Source organism: Grammomys surdaster, unplaced genomic scaffold (genome assembly GCF_004785775.1).
Source record: "Grammomys surdaster isolate TR1022 unplaced genomic scaffold, NIH_TR_1.0 125833, whole genome shotgun sequence".
Taxonomy (NCBI): Eukaryota; Metazoa; Chordata; class Mammalia; order Rodentia; family Muridae; genus Grammomys; species Grammomys surdaster.
The window spans coordinates 486,465-504,958 of NW_021620661.1; the positions used below are offsets into that span (position 1 = coordinate 486,465).

General features: G+C 42.9%; 2 protein-coding genes across 2 annotated transcripts in view; one reads left to right on the forward strand and one right to left on the reverse strand.

Moving 5' to 3' along the window:
- Col4a3 (collagen type IV alpha 3 chain) overlaps nt 1–602 on the reverse strand; it is a 127,645-nt gene extending 127,043 nt beyond the window's left edge. The window contains 1 exon segment of the mRNA XM_028789416.1: nt 516–602. Within this exon segment, the coding sequence (XP_028645249.1) occupies nt 516–602 (87 nt within the window).
- A 479-nt stretch (nt 603–1,081) lies between these two features.
- Col4a4 (collagen type IV alpha 4 chain) overlaps nt 1,082–18,494 on the forward strand; it is a 125,117-nt gene continuing 107,704 nt past the window's right edge. Inside the window, exons 1-3 of the mRNA XM_028789422.1 lie at nt 1,082–1,311; nt 14,921–15,089; nt 16,621–16,663. Of these exons, the coding sequence (XP_028645255.1) occupies nt 15,043–15,089; nt 16,621–16,663 (90 nt within the window). The 5' untranslated portion in view covers nt 1,082–1,311; nt 14,921–15,042. The remainder of the gene's footprint in view (nt 1,312–14,920; nt 15,090–16,620; nt 16,664–18,494) is intronic.

Here is an 18,494-nt window from a genome sequence, read left to right on the forward strand (position 1 = left end):
CTATCTATCTATCTATCTATCTATCTATCTATCTATCTATCTATCTATCTATCTATCTTCCTATCCATCCATCTGTCCATCCATCTATTATTTATTTACCTCCTACCTCTGCCTTTCTACTTATCCTCGTCGTAACTATCTTTTATCACTTGTATTTATTATCATCAGTTCTCTTAGATCCATCCCTATCATCATCTGTCTGTCTGTGACTTATTTATTGGTATCCATTTACTGTTCCCTGTAAGCGTTGTTCCTCCATCCGGGACTCCTGGGGTCCTGGACCACTGGCTAGCTCTCCACTTCTTCCAGCACTGCGCATTCCACCTGTTCCTCAGAGCTGCTGCTCTTTCCCTTGTGCTGCCATGCCGGGACTCCGGAGGAGCCTGCAGCTGAGCAACCCTCCAGAGAGTGACTCAGAGACAGAGCCCTAGAGAGTGGGACTGGCTTGTCCCACACACGGAGACAGGTTTAGCTCTGCCGCGCGGTGGGATATGCACGACCTTTCAGTCACTCACCTTGCTAACCACAGGCGGGGCAGCCAGGAGCAGCAGCAGGACAGGCAGCAGGAGCGCCAAGAACCTTGGAGCAATCTCTGAGTGCATGATGGGCGACAGTCCTGAGTCCCGGTGTTTTCAATGACCTACCTCTCAGGCCTCCATATCCCCCGCGGGACACAGATTGGAGAGGCTCTGCAGTGAAGCTCGCCTTGCTGGCTCACTGGGGCGAGTTTTGTAAGGGTTCGACCCACTGTGGTCTGTTTGTCCTCACCCAAGCTTTTGATTGTGACTCTAAGGGAGGGAAGAAGTGGCTGAGGTCCCGCCTTCGTCCCCTCTCCCTCCCAGCTCGCCAGGCACTGTCCCTTCAACCGGGCATGGTGCCGAGGAAGTGAGAAAGGGTTGGGCGCCCGCAGAGCAGGCAGGTGGGCGCAGCTCCAGGGGTCAGAGTGAAAGAGGTGATGTCCCTGCGATCCAGGGACTCTGGTGCCTAGCGGGTGCAGATCAGCGTGAGGAATTTAGGGGTGTGCGGTAGGGAGGTGGCTGCACAGGGTGAGGGGAGTGGCCAGCAGCCCTGCCCAGATTAAGCGGGAGGCGTGCGGGAGTCTGCAATTCTGGAGGCCGGGTTTGCTGGCAGCTCTAGGGGCTGCCCCATCTGCTGCCGGCCTTCAATTCTCAGCCAACACACAGACCTGAGGCTGGACAGGCTGTAAAGAGGAACACGATCACGGGTGGACTCCCTCCAGCTATAACCTTGAGTCGAGTGTCAAGTCTGCCTGCTACCTCTCAGCTCCTTCTCTGCCCGGTTGTTCCCCAGGTAAGCCGCCCTCAGGTAGGCACCGCCCCAGAGCCAAGGCACCTGCCTGGGAGCAGAAGCATGGTGGCATCTAAGGGGTGGTGGCTGGGGAAGTTGTGGCCTTGGGGTCAGCAGAGGAGAGCTTGCCTGGCTCCCAGGCTTCTTTGCCAGGGTTTGAACTGGGCACTGTGTATTTTGATTAATTTGGAGGCTCGAGTTACTGTCCTGGCAGTCCCAGCATTCCAAAATGCCAAGAGCAAGAGGCAACTGAGGGGAAAGAGAAAGCTCATCCTATTCTCTGAGTTGAACTGCTTTTCAGGCTAAACCTTATCTGCGGAAACAGAGGAGAAAATGAGAGCCAACTCTGGTCCAGGGTGTCCCTGCCTGGGAGGGCCTTGGATGCAAATGTCACTTCTGGCTTGGTAGGGTACATTGTTGCAGGGCTCTTATGCTATCGTGCGGCCGACCTCACTGAATGGGGTGAATCATTTGAAATGCCCAGGCTACAGTAAAATCACCGTTTTGCTTAGATATCATCACAGTGCTAAAGAAAGAATGTAGAAACAGGCAGGAAAAATTGTAAGCGGATGGGTTTGCTGGCTCTCTAAGGTTCCCATTAAACAACATCATCCCAGTGGTAACTGGGAGCAAGGTCTCGTGATAACCATCCAAATGTCATGAACGTATCAGTGGGTGCAAACTCAGCCACCAGCACTTCAGGAGCCTGTTAGCAGGTAGATGCTCGTCACTGAAGGAAAGGCCCAGCTTCCAGGAAGAAGCAGCGAACATTTACTTGTCTCTGTTTTCTTATCCAAGTTCGCTGGTCATCTGAGTTCCCTCTCCTTTCATCCCACCCCCCTCAGATCGTAGAGTGAAAGGGGCGTCTTCCATGACGTACAACCGTGGCTTGTACATTAGAATCTCCCGAGGAAAATCTAAAAGTCCCAGTACCCAATGAATTCCAAACCACTTGTATCAGGCTATCTAGACGACAAACTTCCTGGCAAATGGTAGAACCTCTTGCGAATTCTTTGTGCAAATGTGCTTTGTGGTCACTTATTTTATTTCATTTCTTCTCTTTCATACATTACACCCCCACCACAGTAATTTTGGTTAGTTGTACTGAATTAGGGGCTCTTTAGTAAAATAACAAGAAGATATTCATTAAAATCTTTACTAAGGTTTAGGAACATTGTGGAGTTTGTGCCCAGATCAAAAATGTAATCTGCCACATAGTGGCTTTAGTGCCACATAGTGTCTTGGGGGAAGTTCTGGCATCCTTGTGGGGTAGGATGTCAGGTACTCTGCTGATGCCCAAGAGAGCTGAGAGGCACGTGATTGTCTTTTATAAATTGATACTGCTTCTTGAAAAACAAAATCAAAATCTCACTCGTGATATCAAATGCTTCTCCCCTTTGCAGGACTATAGAAAATTTAAATTTTCAATGGCTTTTCTCGAGGCCCTGTGGTTTCTTTATCTCCTCCTTCCTATGTAAGATGTATCTGTGCGTGTTCACATGTGTGCTTATCCTTGTATGCGTGAACAAGATCCACAGAGTGTGTGTGGGATGGTCAACTGACAACCTTGAGTGTCGGGGTCTTCAGTTTCCACCCTGCTAGGGACACGGTCTCTTACTCTCCTGGTGTGTGAGCTTCCAGGGATTCTTCAGCCTACATCTCCCTTCTTGCTGGGTTGTTAGATACACATGAATCCTAGGATGGAAACTCAGGTCCTCACCCCCACAGCAGGCATTTACTCACTGTGTCCTCAGCCAGAGCCCTGGAGTTTTGATGGAAGAACAGACTGAGATTATCAGCATGGGAGGGGAAGACCAGTCATTCTTTTTGTATTGTATTTCTGATGCAGCTGCACAAGAAAATGGGACTATGCAGAGGAGGGAGGAAGTAGATGCTCAGGAGCCTGGCATCTGGACTACCCCTGGATTCTGAATCCTTTTGTACATACTGGTGTGGATTAATTTCTCCCGGGTGAACTCTTACCCTCCATAACATTGGTCTAATCATGGTACCAGCCTCAAGGAGTTGTAGGACTCTGATAATCCCTCAGAAATATTTTGTACAAGATGTTCATCTAAGCAGTATGCAGTGCATCCTGACTGGAGTTGCATAAGGGAAAAGAGATGGACATGGTGAAAGATGGTGGCTCAGTTCAATGCGAATGAACAAGAACCAAGCACAGGCCCATAATAACTTCAGGTCAGCACACTTTCAAAGTACTAGAACCCTGCCTTGGCCTTCCCGACACCAGCTGCATTGGCACACCCAGGAGCTGTTAGGAACTGCAGTCTCAGCAGCCATCCAGACTCATCGAATCAGAATGTCATGGTCCAAGGTTTGAGATCTCTAGCAGATTCACTTGCACGCAAAACATGAAAAAGTGGCTTGTTTGGAAGCCAGGTTTAAGCATCCATTTCTCACCTCTCCCTACACACACGCTTCACTACCCTGATGTTCTGCTCATCTATGGTTGGAATTAACCAGGGCTCAACTAGAGACCTGAATTAAAAACAGAATCAAAATCAAGAGAACGGGTGTATCGTGGTTTACTCTGTAAGTATGAAAAACGAAAGTGTACTGGCCAGTTTTGTGTGTCAACTTGACACAAGCTGGAGTTACCACAGAGGAGCCTCCCTTGAGGAAATGCCTCCATGAGATCCAGCTATAAGGCATTTTCTCAATTAGTGTTCAAGAGTGGGGGGCCCAGCCCATTGTGAGTGGTGCCATCCCTGGGCTGGTAGTCTTAGGTTCTGTAAGAAAGCAAGCTGAGCAAGCCAGGGGAAGCAAGACAGTAAGCAGCACTCCTCCATGGCTTCTGTATCCACTCTTCCTCCAGGTTCCTGCCCTGTGTGAGTTCCAGTCCTGACTTCCTTTGGTGATGAACAACAATGTGGAAGTGTAAGCTGAATAAACCCTTTCCTCCCCAACTTGCTTCTTGGTCATGATGTTTAGTGCAGGACTAGAAACCCTGACTAATCCAAAAAAAGGAAAGAAAAAGTGGTTCTTTTAGTACAAGATTTTTTTTTAACACTTAATACTAGATGGAGGTTTTGAATACAATTTTCAATGCCCTTGACAACTACATATAAATATTCAATCTGCCCTTAAAATTTTAATTAATAACATGTCTCTTCTGTGTTCTTTTTAAAAAACTTTAAAAGATTTGTTTCATCTATGTAAATATTTTACTCACAAGAGTGCATGTGTGTGCAGGTGCACATGTCTGTATTCTGAGACAAGAGGAAGATGTCAGGTATACTGTTCTAGCCTGTGTAGCCTTGTTCCCTTAAGACAGGGTCTCTCGCTGAACCTAGAGCCAGGCTGGAGGCCAGCAAGGCTGAGGAATTCTGTTTCTGATCACGTGAGATCTCTGTTGCAGTTGCAGGTGTACATATGTCCAATCTGGCTTTTCTGTCCATACTAGGGATTTGAACTCAGGTCGTTATGCTTGTTGGCAAGTTTTTTTCCTTATTAAACAGCATCTCTAGTCCTGGTGTTTAAATATGTGTGTCCACTTCACCAATTTTCAGTGTAAGCCCCATTAGGGAAGAGGCCTCTTGGGGGTTCTGCCCTCTCCCCTTTGTGAATGGACGATTAAATGTGAACAGCTAAGTAAGTTCACATAGCGATCACCCTCAGGCCTGCTTCCCCCAAAGTCCATGAATGTCCACAGCCTCTACTGCACACTCGGTGTGTGCTTCTGCTTTTGATAAGATGTGCAGTATTAGGTTGCCCATGGAGCCTTCTCTGAGCTCTTCAACTCCCCTCTCAGTCATCTCCTCCTCCATCCTCCCCTGAGAACATTCTCTTCTCATCACTTTCAGGTGGCTTTACAATTTCAGCATCACCACCAGCTTAAGCTAGTTCTTGCTTCTGACTCCTCTGTTCCTGCTCTACAGTTCCTGCACTGGTATCCACTTGTATTAGGCATAAACTATGGATGCCTTCGAGCTGGTTCGCTTTCATGGAAGTCCTGTGAAATCGACCTTTGGTGCTGTTATCAAAGTAGCCATTTAAAATTGCACACAAGGTTGGGGAGATGGATCAGCTGATTAAAATGCTTGCCATGGAAGCACGGGAGTGGAATTTGGATTCCCTAGAGCCTACTTAAAAGCCAATGTGGCAGGCGTGGCGGTCCACTTGTCCAGAATGTGGGAAGTGTATTATACAGAATCCTTGGAGCAAGCAGGCTAGCTCCAACCTCCCCAAAATGGTGGGCTCTGGTTCAGCAAGGGATCCTGCTCTCATATGTAGGGTAGAGACGGTTGAGACCGAATACTAACCTTGGGCCTGCAGATGCACCTACACACATGCAAACAGGCAACACATGCACACTCACACATGCACTCCATGCATATAAAAAGACTATAAAATATGAACTATAGAAGATAGACAAACAATAATGTATAGTTACTTCAATTCCTTTTTTTCTCTATAATGCATAGCATGAGTTAGTGCAAACAAGATCCAGGTAGATACTTCTTGAGTTAATAACCATAGATATTTACATAGCATTTAAAGTATATGCAGATGACACCAGAAATAGATATGTCATCAATGCCAACCTAATTTATAGAAAGTTACCTCATATTTTCATGACCTACTACTATATTTAATGATTTTAATTTACAAATAATTTTTCATTCTCGTTATATATAAACTAGATTTAATATTTTATTCTTATTCATTTTTATTGTAAAAATGTGATATAGACTTCTTTCTAGCTTTATTGTCTGAGTTGTTTTTCTAGGTTCTTTATTTCCAAAGTTCATAATGAAAGAGCAAGCTAACTTTAAATATAATCATGATTATATTATCTGATGATATTCTCAGCTGCTAATTATTTTGGCCATTCTGTCCACTGGTAACCTTGTGCATACAGAGTATCCCCATGACTCTGCTCAGAGATGACACTTGTGTGTGGTCCGTACTGAATGTGATGCTGAGACGCACAGTGAACTATGAGAAGTCCATGGCTCCGAAGCCATTTTTTTGTGTTGTTGTTTACATTTATTTATTGGGGAGGGAGTCTGCCACAGTGCCTGTCTGGGGGTCAAGAACAAGTTCCCAAGTGTTCTCTTCTTCCATTCTGTGGGTTTCAGAGATTAAGCTCAGATCATCAGGCATAGTGGCAAGCTCATTTCATTTACCCAGTGAGCCATCTTCCTCCCTGAAGCCCATGTTTGAGGTATGCCCTTGAATCTCTTGTTACATTCCTGAGTGGCACAACCATACAATGTGGAGTGTTGTTCCAGGTCCTGTCCTTAAGGAAGAGACATGGTAAGGAGATTCTAGACCCCTAGGGATCATCTCCCACAGGGATCCAGGATGACTTAGAGGCTGGGCAGAATGCAGGATATAGCCATGGGAAAGACCATAATGGAGTTCTTGGGAAAGAAACAAACTTATATGAGCCCAGTTACTCTTCTCCAAGCAAAAAAGCTTTCCTTCTGTCTCACAGATGGACACTCTGCCCACCTCATTGCTTCTGCCTAGCCTTAGAGTTCATTTGGATACTTTTTGTGAAATCTTTCCTTTTGCTTAAACACTTAAATATAGACCTCCCCTCTTCCTTGTTTAGAGAGAGAGCCCTTTTGAACTCTAGAACATGCAGACTTCTAGACTTCCAAGAGCAAAAGACTGTACAGGAGGACCCTGACCTTCTGAGATTCAGAGGGAACAAAACGTCCTTGTGACCCTGGGTCACTCCATTTATAATTGATTTTCTGTGCTCCTGAAGTCTTTCTTCCCAGAGACCAACTTCCTGAAACTCACTCAGGAGTTTTCATAAACGATATGAAGTCTCTTCAGAGCACACGGCCTAGAACTTATTGTACATTTAGCCTCAGTCAGTCCTGATGATTGTTATTTGTTATAGTGGGATAGATGGGAAAGATAATGGAGAAATGGAAGAGGGGGAGGAAAAGTGGGGGAGAAGAGGGGAAAAGAGGAAGAAAGTGGTAAAAAGAGAAGATGGTGGTGAGAGCGGTCCCCTGGCCGTTACCAAGTCTTCTTTTCGTATTTTCGGGGTTAGCCATTTTTGTAATATTTCCGCATGAGCTAACTGTAGTCCTACATAGAGTTATCCCATGGTACGTTTTTTTCTTCCACACTCACTGAAGAGTCACCCCTCTGCATGACTACCTTCCCTTGATGTTTGAAAGGTTCCTAACCCCCACCCACAGTACAGACATATAGACCCAGCTCTGTAGGAGACAGAGGCAGGTGGATCATATGGTCTCAGGAGTTTGAGATCAACTTGGTTATCAAAATAATACTTCATTTCTAACTAACCAACTAACTAGCCAACTAACAAACTGACTGACTGACTAACCAATCAGCTACTCAACTCCCCATTCTCCACCTAAAATCAACTGTATCCCTAGATCTTCCATCTCTTTTAAATCAAATAATCTCTTATTCTGGCCCCACATTCTATTTGTACACACCAACATGTCGGGAAGTTGTTTCTGTTTTTGTTTTGTGGTGGTGGTGGTAGTGTGTGTGTGTGTGTGTGTTTTGTGGGTTTATTTTGGTGGTGGAAGTGGTGGTAGTTTTTGTGTGTGTGTGTCTATGTCTGTGTTTGGTCTCTGTTACTAATTAGAAAGGAAGAAAAGAAGGTAGTAAAGGTGGAAGGGATAAAGAAAGGGAAAGAAGAAGGAATGGAGTGAGGGAACACTTACTGAGCCAGGCACTGCCCAGGGCACTGACTGATTCAGACTCATTTTGACCCCTCAGATATTTATTTTCTGTACTGAAAAATCCTGAAGTAGAAGGAATTACAGACTTGCATAGGGCTACACTAATTGAACATTTTAATTACATAACACATTGACCTTGTGATAGTAATGAATATTTGAACCCCAGCCTTTACAACTCTCACGCTGACCAGTTGAATACTGGTCGGCTGGCATGCAGGGAAGCAGACTTTCTCTCCCTAGGAACCATGGAGACTTTCCACTTGGGAAGTCAGCTTTCCACTGCCAGGAGGGATGGCCCTGTCGAAGGAATCAGCTGATGTTATTGCCAGAAGCTCATTCCAAAGGCAAAGCTCAGAAGACTAAAAGGTCCACAGAGCTGAGATAAACGAACTGGGGAAAAACTCATAGAGGAAGGCAAAGCTGGAGTGTAGTGCTTTTAGCAACACATCTGAGAGCATCAGGAACTAAGATGCAACTCTGAACTTGGAGGTAGGAGGCCAGTGTGATTTTGAAGGTTAGCCCTGCATTTTTTATAACATGATTCATGTTGTTCTTAGATGTGACATTATTGTGGTTCCTGTCAAGTTTTCTGTTGATATTGGGAGGAGACCTCACAAAGGAAGTGATAATAGAAGCCCATGTTGCCAGAATAGTGGGTGAGCTGTGATAGGGTGCACTTGGCTCTGGCTTGCTAGACCAAACTTCCAGTGTCATCTGAGGACTTCAGCATTCACACACACCAACCAGGTCTACAGGGTAGGAGAGGTGGGGTGGGCTGGCTCTAGGCCAGGGGCATTCTGTTCCGGCAGGAATGTAGAGTAGTTCTCAAGAATGTACTTGAGTAGTTGTCAAGTTTTCCCCTCTCAGAGAACATGAAGCTGCAGCCACATTCCGAGGGTCTCTGGACCACACAGATGCATGACCCGCATGAAAAATCGTGTGTGGAATGAGGTCAACTGTTGCTTGCTAAAGAACTCAAATAAACCTGGTGTGTGTGTGTGTGTGTGCGTGTGCGTGTGTGTGTGTGTGTGTGTGTGTGTGTACGTCCTTGGAGTAGAATAAGCTTAAATAAATGAAATCCGTGAGACTGGGTGGAGCTCATTATATGAAGTAAAATAAGCCAGACAGAAACACACCATTCTCTCCCTCACTCATGTATGGAATCTGAAAGAAGTGCATTTCATAGATGTTCGAGGCAAAAGGTGGGGGTTGAGGGAGTCGGGAGACAGAATGGCATGATGGACAAAGGCTGGTCAGTGGGTGGTAGGTCCTATGAGACAAGAATCAGAAGTTCTGAGTGACAAGAGACAGCTATACCCGGTATGTTTAGAAACATTACAGCAAGGCATTTTGTACACCTTCAACGTTAAGAAATGATAGATGAGAACCGGTTTGAGGAAATTGAGTTTTCCTCGGTTTAAAACCACACAGTGTATGTGCGTGTGTACATCACATAGCTCTTCACTAATGTGCACGGCTTTCACGTTTTCAAGTGTATCAGTGAAAGTCAATTAGAATCGAAAAATTTTATTACATTTTATTTATTTATTCTCTTTCTCTCTTCCTCTCTCCCTTTCTTTTTCTCTCCTTCCCTCCTCCCCCCGCCGACTCTCTCAGTAAATCCCATTACCCACGGGACCATCTTGCTAGCCCTAAGTTTGTTGTTGTTTTTATGAAGACAGGAACAAGTAATTAGCTGGTAATACTGGAAAACACTTAATTCTATCCATCCACCCACCCACCCACCCATCCATTCATCTATCGATATATCATCCATTTGTCTGTCTGTCTATCCATCTATCTATCTACCTATTTGATACTATATCTATCTATCTATCTGTCTGTCTGTCTGTCTGTCTGTCTGTCTATCTAGCTATCTGTCTATCTATCTATCTCTTGTTCCAGGGTTTTATGTACCCCAGACTGACTTTGAAATCACCATGCCATCAAGATGGACCTTGATCTTTTGGTCCTCCTGCCTCCACATACAATGTTCTGGGATTACATAAATGCATATCACATCCTACTTATGCCATGCTGGAGATTGAACTCAGGGCTTTATGCATGCTAGTCAAGTACTCTGGCAAATGAATTACATAAAACCCGTCCTGTTCAGCTTAATACTTAACAGGGAAGGTGTAGGTCATTAAAGGAAGTTCTCCAGTGGGCTGTGGTAAATGAATTCCCCTACACATAACTGGAAGCAGTTTCCTAATATCAGAGAGTCTTTTATTAATTAAAAAATATTTTATGTGTATGAGTGTTTGCATGAAATGTATGTCTGTGTACCATGTACATGCAGTGCACACAGTGGCCACAAGGGGGCACCAGATCCCCCGGCATTAGAGTTACAGATGGTTGTGAGTCACTGTGTGGCTTCTCAAAGTTGGTCTCCAATCCTCTGGAAGAGCATCCAGAGCTCTTAACCACTGAGCCATCTCTTTAGTGCCCCTCAAGCCTCTTTTTAAAATAAAAGTTCAAGCATAGAAAATTCTAATTTGGAAAAAAGAAAAGTATACAAGATAGTTGTCTATACAATCAGAAAGATTTATCATGCGATAGAACCTTCTGATAGTTGTATCATGTTGAAAGAACGTGTACTCATTGAGTAAGTAGGAAATTTTTTTTCACAGAGAGCACAAAACCTGGGCCTTCAACACAACTCAGAGATTTAGTGACACCAGTGACAGGAACAGATTTAAACTTCTATAAACATTTCATGAATAGAAAAGTTCGAGCTTCAGTCTCTTGTTTATCTGGTCCCAAATCTTGGCCACTAGCCCACATTGATGAGAACACAGCAGGGTGTGTTTCAACACAAGAGCCTGTTGCAGAGAAAACAAATTTCCCATGGTGGGACCCATGGAAATCTGGAAGATCTTGGATCCTGTTCCCAAGAAAGATTGGAGCATTTGGAAAACATTGAGCAGAGATGTGTGAACCATCCCAGGGGGAACTAGAAACCAAGAATTCGCCTTTCAAAATAAATGAAGTGTGGTTAATAATCACAAGGAGTTAGAAGGTAACAAGGTGGGATTGGACTTCTGTTTGTATGCTGGGGAAAGAGCCTAGAGACCTAAGAGAGGTCTCCAGTGAGCAGATGCCTGGAAAAGCATTGAAATGCTGAGATGCATCCCCTCTCTTGGAGGGCAAGGGAATTTCCTGTGAGTAAAGCAGCCTTAGAACCCACAGGAAGTAGAGACCTCCCAGCCACTTCGTCTGCACAGGTCCATTCACTCGATCATAGAAACCACAAGAAAGAGTGGGGAGCTTCCGTTCTGTCAGCTGACTGATTCATTGCTTTGTTTTCTCCCTGACAACTGCTTTTTGTGACTACTCAGCATATTTGTTTTCCTCTGAATTCAAGGTTACTCTTCACCTGGACTCTTCACCTGGGCATCTTGATGCATCTTTCTTCTCCTGTGACTTCTTCTCAGTGTGTTTACTTCTGCTCTCCATAGAGTCTCTCTTTGTACTATCCCTAGCTCAAACTCTGAGCTCTCTGTCATAGAAACATGCTTCTAGTTGGGTTACCTTGAATCCAGGGCTCACTGTGATTCTTTCCATGGTGCTGAGGAGATAGGATCAGATGATGGAAAACTTAGCCATATTCTCTTGTGGCTGGGCTGAAGGTGGGACCCCGATGCTATTGTGGAGAATGTTCCTTTTATCAGTCAACAGTGCCAAAGCACTTCCTTCAGAAGACACACAACTTCAGCAGAAATTGCCTGTGTAGAAGGTCATCTAATGTTATTTGCAACTATTATAGTATCATAGCACTTCAGGCTACTCAAGTTATGTTTGTAGTGGTGATTCACTCAAGCAGAAGCCTACTGTCTAATTCCACATAACATCAGCCATTGATGTAAGATGTTAAGTTAGAGGACCGTTGTTGTGAGAGATAGTGTAAATTTTTATGTACTTGGAACCTGGACCAAAGCAAAGGCTTTAATGTGTTTAACACTGGTCATTGCAAAAGAGAAATTCCTCATAGGTTGCACCTAACATACATGGTCATGTCTCATGCATAGCGTATGTACACATTGCTGTTGACAGTGTCAAGAAGACAGTGATGTCAAGGTTCTGCTACTAGCTGAATCATCACCATGAAGACAAAACATCTTTATGTGCCTGGTCTGTGGGCTGCAGAGACACACACATATGTGTATACCCGCCCATGATCTGTTCCTGACAAACATACCTTTTCCTTCCTTGGGCAGCTCACTTAGAACAGGTCTTCACACTGAGGCACATTTAGACGTAGATAACTCATTTTATAGAAAATAAAAGGAATCAATGTCCAGATTCTCAGCAGTGTCATGTATAGAGTTCTGTCTTTGATCAAGATTCTCACCTCTCCTTTAAAAATTTTTCCTTCTTACACTTTTCAAGAGAAGAGCATACTCTCTGTGCTAGTAAGTTTTAACCTTCAACTTGAAATAACCTAGGATCCCCAAAAAACGAGAGTTTGATTTGAGGAATTGTCTAGATCTTGTTGTCCTGTACACATTTCTGGGGGGGGGGGAAGTTATTGTGATTATTAATTGATATGGAGAGATCCAGCCCACTGTGGGCAACACCATTCCCTATACAGAGTCTTGAGCTGTATAAGACGAGGAGAAGCTTCAAGAGAGCAAGGAGGAGGCATGGATGCATTCATTCTCTTTGCTCTTGAATACAGATGTGGTGTGACCAGTTGTCCTGCCTCTGTGACTTCTGTGGTGATGAATCATAATCTGGAATTATAAGCTTAATAAACACTAAAGTTATTTTGTCACAACAAAAATGAAACTAGATAACTCCCATCTCCAGGCCATTCCAGATATCTCTAGGGCTCACCAGCCAATCAAGGCTACTTGGTGGACTCCAGGCGAATGCTAGACCCTTTCTCAAGGAGCAAGGTACATGGCACCTGAGGAACGGCATGAGTTTGACCTATGACCTGCACATGCACAAGCATATGCAGCTGCACACACAAACAGTAGAGTATATATGAGATGAATCTATGTAAATACTATTTCATAATAATCACAGCGTTATAAATTTCTATCAGTGAGTATTTCTACAACATTTTTAGCTGTCAGTGGTGGTGTTTTGACACACTGAGTATTTCTAAAATGGTGCTGTAACAATTTTATTTTGAAGTCTCCAAAAATCATCCATCCAAGTGTATTGAGAAACTCCAGATGTTTGTTAGGACAGTAGTCAAACTCCAGATGTTAGGACAGTAGTCAGGCATCCTTCTTCTGCAGTTTAGTGGCATTCCTCTGTGAAAACTTCTTCACAGAATGCCTATGTGAGTATGGAGGTAAATTGCATTAATTTTTTTAACCAAAATATACATATCTCAAATTTTCCATAAATTTGGACAATTTTCCATTTGTTTACAATATTGAGTATAGTTTAAGTGACTCAAAAATTTGCATTTTCTTTCCAAAATAGTAATTTGTCCTATTAAGACTTGTTTCTAGAATGTAACTTTAAATGAAAAAGCTATTTAAGGTAATCAGTTTGGGAATAGAAAAAAAATTAGTGTGTTCTCCTTAATTATATTTATCTGTACTTGGTTTTAGAAGAATCACAGAAGGTGGTCCCACCACTCACCAGAAAAACTGGTCTATGGGTTAACACACCATTGAATTCATCTGCCCAGCTTTTATGTAGAAATTTAAAAATAGCTTGTAATATTGGACACAACTGGTTTCCTTCTCCCTACCAGTTCCCATAAGGACAGGGGCTCAGAGGAAACAAACTTTTAAAATCAAGACATCTCCATTCTTTGTGCCAAAGAGATTTTAGATCAAAGTAAAGAGTTCTTCAGGTCAAGTTTAAAAATAAATTTTCTCTTGTTTACAAATAAAATTGAAAAAGCAAAGTTCACCATTTTAACTCTTTTAAAGTTTGTAATTGAGAAGTCCCAGATGCAGTCATGACATACACTGTGTCCTCTCTCTAATTCCAGAACATTGCCATCATCCCCAAAGTAACCCTCTACTCCCCAATTTTCGATTTGCTCCTAACTCTAACAATTGCTGATCTATTTTCTGTCTATGTGGATTTGCCCATTATCCATGTGCTTCTGAGACTCACAATGAATTCAAAGTTCATCCATGTAGCAGCGCATATTCATCTGTAATTTCTTATTATGGCTAAATAATATTCCATTGTGTGATATAGTATTTTGCTTTCCCAATTATCAATTAATAGAGCCTTAAGCTTTGATTACTATGATTATTGATGTACAAGTATACTGTAAAATGTGATTTCTCTTAAATCTTTTCATTTTTCAAAATATATTCTTTTACATTTATAGGATTTGAGAATATTTCAATTTCTATTTTATCTCTTTTAATCTATTATAGTTTTCTTACAAGGACTGAAAAGTTGGCTCAGTAGTTAAGACCATTAGCTACTCTTTTTGAGGACTTGGGTTTAATACTCAGAACCCACAGGATGGCAGACAACTGTTTTTAACTCCAGTCCCAGGGGATCCGACTCCCTCTTCCCTGGGCACTGCATGTATATGCATAAACATATGCAGGCAAAACACCCATACACATAAAATAAAAATAAAGGAAAAACCTTTTTCTCAGATTGCCTACAAAGTCATGGGTTTCTTTATGGCATATTACACATGCCCCATCCTCACCCCGACCATACCTTGTTTTTCTTTTCTATGTCCCTGTCCCTTCCCACCATACCCTCTTGCCCTTAGTAGGATTTTTTCCATTTCTAAGGACGTTTATTCAGCATACCAAGTACCAAGAAAAGATTGCTATGTTAACAGCCACTGGGGTTGTTTAGAAAATGTTTCCATCACGGACAGAAGAACAAAAGCCATTATTCTAAATTTTGTGGCATACTGCTATTATGAAAGTCATAAATATGACTTTTATATTTCACACATGCAGATTTTAACACAGGACACTGACTCCCAACTGTCCACAAGAGTCTTCTGGAAGAGAGGAGAAGGCTGGAGGAGTATTTTGGACGCAGAGGTTATACCTCAAGGGCACCAGTACTCAAGGTCTTCATGAGGTGCTTTTTCAGATGGTCAGAGTCCTCTGTCACAGCCCCCTGGTGAGTATCCTTGGTGTGTGCATGTCTTTATGGAAGACATGTCTGTGTGCTGCTGTATAGGACCCATCCTGATTGTTAAATACCAACCTCTTTCCCGTAATGCACTCACATCATGACCATATGTGAAGCTGTTCTATACAAATAACAGAGCCCCTCCTCTCTCCCCATCCCATTCCTGCTATCTTAATTATTAGATTTGAATAGCAAAAGCATTAAATACTCAGAATTTCAGGGTTCATGGAGACTAATGGAGTGAGATCAATGTACTTTCACAAACGCAACGGCAGATCAATGACCTCAAAGACGTCTACATCCTAATCTTTGTCAATATGTTATTTACACGAGAAAAAGAATTTACAGTTGCAAATGGAATTCAGAACATCAATCAGGTGATCTTGAGCCAGGAGTGGGGAATCTTGGACAATCTAGATGGATCCAATGTCATCACAGGTATTCTTAAACATGAAAGGGGGCAGGGAGAGGAAGCCAGCATTAGTGAAGGAGATGTCACGAAAGAAGCAGAGGGCAGAGAACACTAGTTTTGAAGGTGGAAAAGGCTGTGAGCCAAGGACATGGGCAATTCTAGAATATGGGAAAGGCAAGAATCAGTCTCTCTGTGTTCAGGAACATAGCACCCAAATACCTTGGTGTCGACCAATAAGATCCTCCAGCTCCTGGTCTCTTCATCAAGGTCACAGTGCTTTGTCACTGTCTATGCTATTTCTATTTCTCCATGAGAAAGGACTACAGTGTAGAGAAAGAAGGCTCACTTAGCACACGATTCCAAAGGAGAAAAAGGCTGTACATTAAACCAAGTCCCGCTCCCTTTCTCCTACCACGGAGGGTGGGGACGGGGGATAGGGATGTATGACCAGGAGCACCAGCTCACCACAGATGTTCAAGAACCAGATGAGATGGTGTGCACTGAAGACCTTTGATGGAGAGATGCACCAGCAAACATTATTTACTTGACCTCTCTTGATTGTATCCCTACTCTGTTAAAATTTGCTTATAATAGCAAAGCCCTAGGTGGATTCAGGCTGTGGGCCACCTCACTCTTCCCTACTGATTCGATACTATTCCCACACACCCTGATCCATTCCTCCTATTCAGGAAGCTTGCCAGGTACCACTCCTTCTTGCATTGGTTCCATTAAGTAACACTCTGGATGTCACTCGTCTCAGGTGTGTCCCTGACCACAGCTGTCTTCTTCCTCCTTTCCCTTTGCTTTCATGGAGAGTCATTTCTTCTTTCTTCACGAATCTGTCCATTCAAGCCTCAACCTCTCCCTTGGTGCCCCTCTAGTTTCTGCACCATGGCCTTCAGTATGTCCATATGGAAGGCCTTCAATATACCTTCCTTGACTGATGAAGGAGAGGTGATGTTAGCAGCCAGAGAGAGGATGACATTGACTGTGTCAGGTGGTAGCAGTCAGAATTGAGAGTCAGCCTTCCGGAATTAGTACTATTGCTCTGTTTAGGTTGTCTCCCATTAAAGCAAACACTTAGTCTATGTTTTTGCTTTTCCATAGGTCACTAATATTTATCCTCTTTATCATACAATCTGAATATGGGGTAAGTATATTAATTCATTCTATACATGGAAAATTCACATTGTTGCACATATAATTTATTACAGTGTATATGTTTTTTTTAAATAGGTTTAAACTAGTCATTCTCTGGGGCTCAGTCTTCATGACCTCAAATAAAACAATCTGAGACACTTTATATCCTTACAATCAAAGCTGCTTATAGAGTTGCCTGGAGGTTAGAGAGGTCTTTATCTTATAATAACCACAGCCCTTCCTTAAATTCTTTTTATTTGGAACAGAAAAGAAGTAGTTGAGACATTTCAAGAATTAAACCAAGAAATGTAAGATTCAGTCTGGATGGTGTTTTAGCTCTAGAGAAATTGCAGCCTGTAACAAGCCTTCTTTCTTCTGCTCCCTCAAAGAAGAATCTAAATTATGAACCCAACCTCAAACGTTTTAAAGGTATCCTGTTAAGGGCTGCCTGGCATTCTGGGCTGAAGACTAGTGAAGTGACTGAGATCCACCCAACTCAATTCCCTTGATTATCAGAGACCTTTGGAAAGTAATTGAAATAGAAAATGATGTCTACTCCTTTTTACTACCTGGGTCAAGGGATGAGAAGCCCTTGCTTCTTGGCTCTTCCAAGTCCCTTATTCTTTAAGTCAGCTAAGAATCAGTGCCTGCCCCATGTTAAGCAGAGAGAAGATGACTTGTCTATCTTAGTTCACATGCATTAGAGAACGCCCCCTACAAGGCTTGCATTTTTCTAGTTAATCTTACCTGACTTTTCCAAGCTTGTTTTGGTATTATATTCATCTACTTTTCTATTATAAAAGTCTGCATCATCCTAAAATTCCTTGCTCTTTATAACCATGTGAACAATCATGATTCCTGAACCAATGATAAGTCAATCCTGGATGCTCCTATTAGCTTGTGCTACAGAAAGCTTTTAGTCTTCACACAGTGAGTAGCCATATGATGGATAACTGGGGTTTAAGAGGGAGGTGTGAATTGGCACCCAATCCATAGAAGGCGATTTACATTATCTACCAAGATTCTAAAAGTACAGTCCTTTTGGAATGCATTAAAAAAAATACCGGTCACACATTTCTATTCTGGAATTTGCAAAGATGAATACACAGGAAGATTAATTGTAGGGAAGTTCAGCAGCTAAGGAAGTGGATAGCCTAGGTGTCCATCAGTAGGGAGTGGATGCACCAGCTCTGGTACTGTATGAGCTGGATGATGTGAGGAGCGTGTCAGAATGAGTGAACACAGTAGTTAGGTGGAAATGGCCAGGGAGTAGGGAGCATGCCACCCGAATACCAATGAAACAACCCCAAGTCACCAATAGTGTGGGTGAATATGTTTATTAATACTTAGATATCAATCTAAAGGGTTGGATCGTCTCAGGGTAAAGAACATGAGGCCAGGGCAAAAAGAGAACGTGACTGCTATTATTCTTTTATTCAAATTGATGTTTGGGTTTGTGTCTGTATTATTTGGTTCTGTATCTGTCTCCAGATACACAACAGAAGTTTATGTTTTACCTTCTTTAACTTTCTATGCAATAAGCATGTGCCTTGTGACATCTGAGGTAAAGAAAGGCGGTTTCTCCTAGTTTTACCTTTGGAAAAAGATAAGTAGATTTGAGTATAGGTGTGTTCCCAGTGAAAGTATAGCGTGTAATTGTGTTCCTAGTGAGCTTATGAGTGTAGCTGTGTTCCAAGTGAGCTGAGTATGGGTGTCTTTCCAACGATTGTGATTCAGACTATGAACATTTAATTATCTGTGGTATTGTTCTTGTCCTTTCAATGGCTTTGCATGCTCTCTCTCTCTCTCTCTCTCTCTCTCTCTCTCTCTCTCTCTCTCTC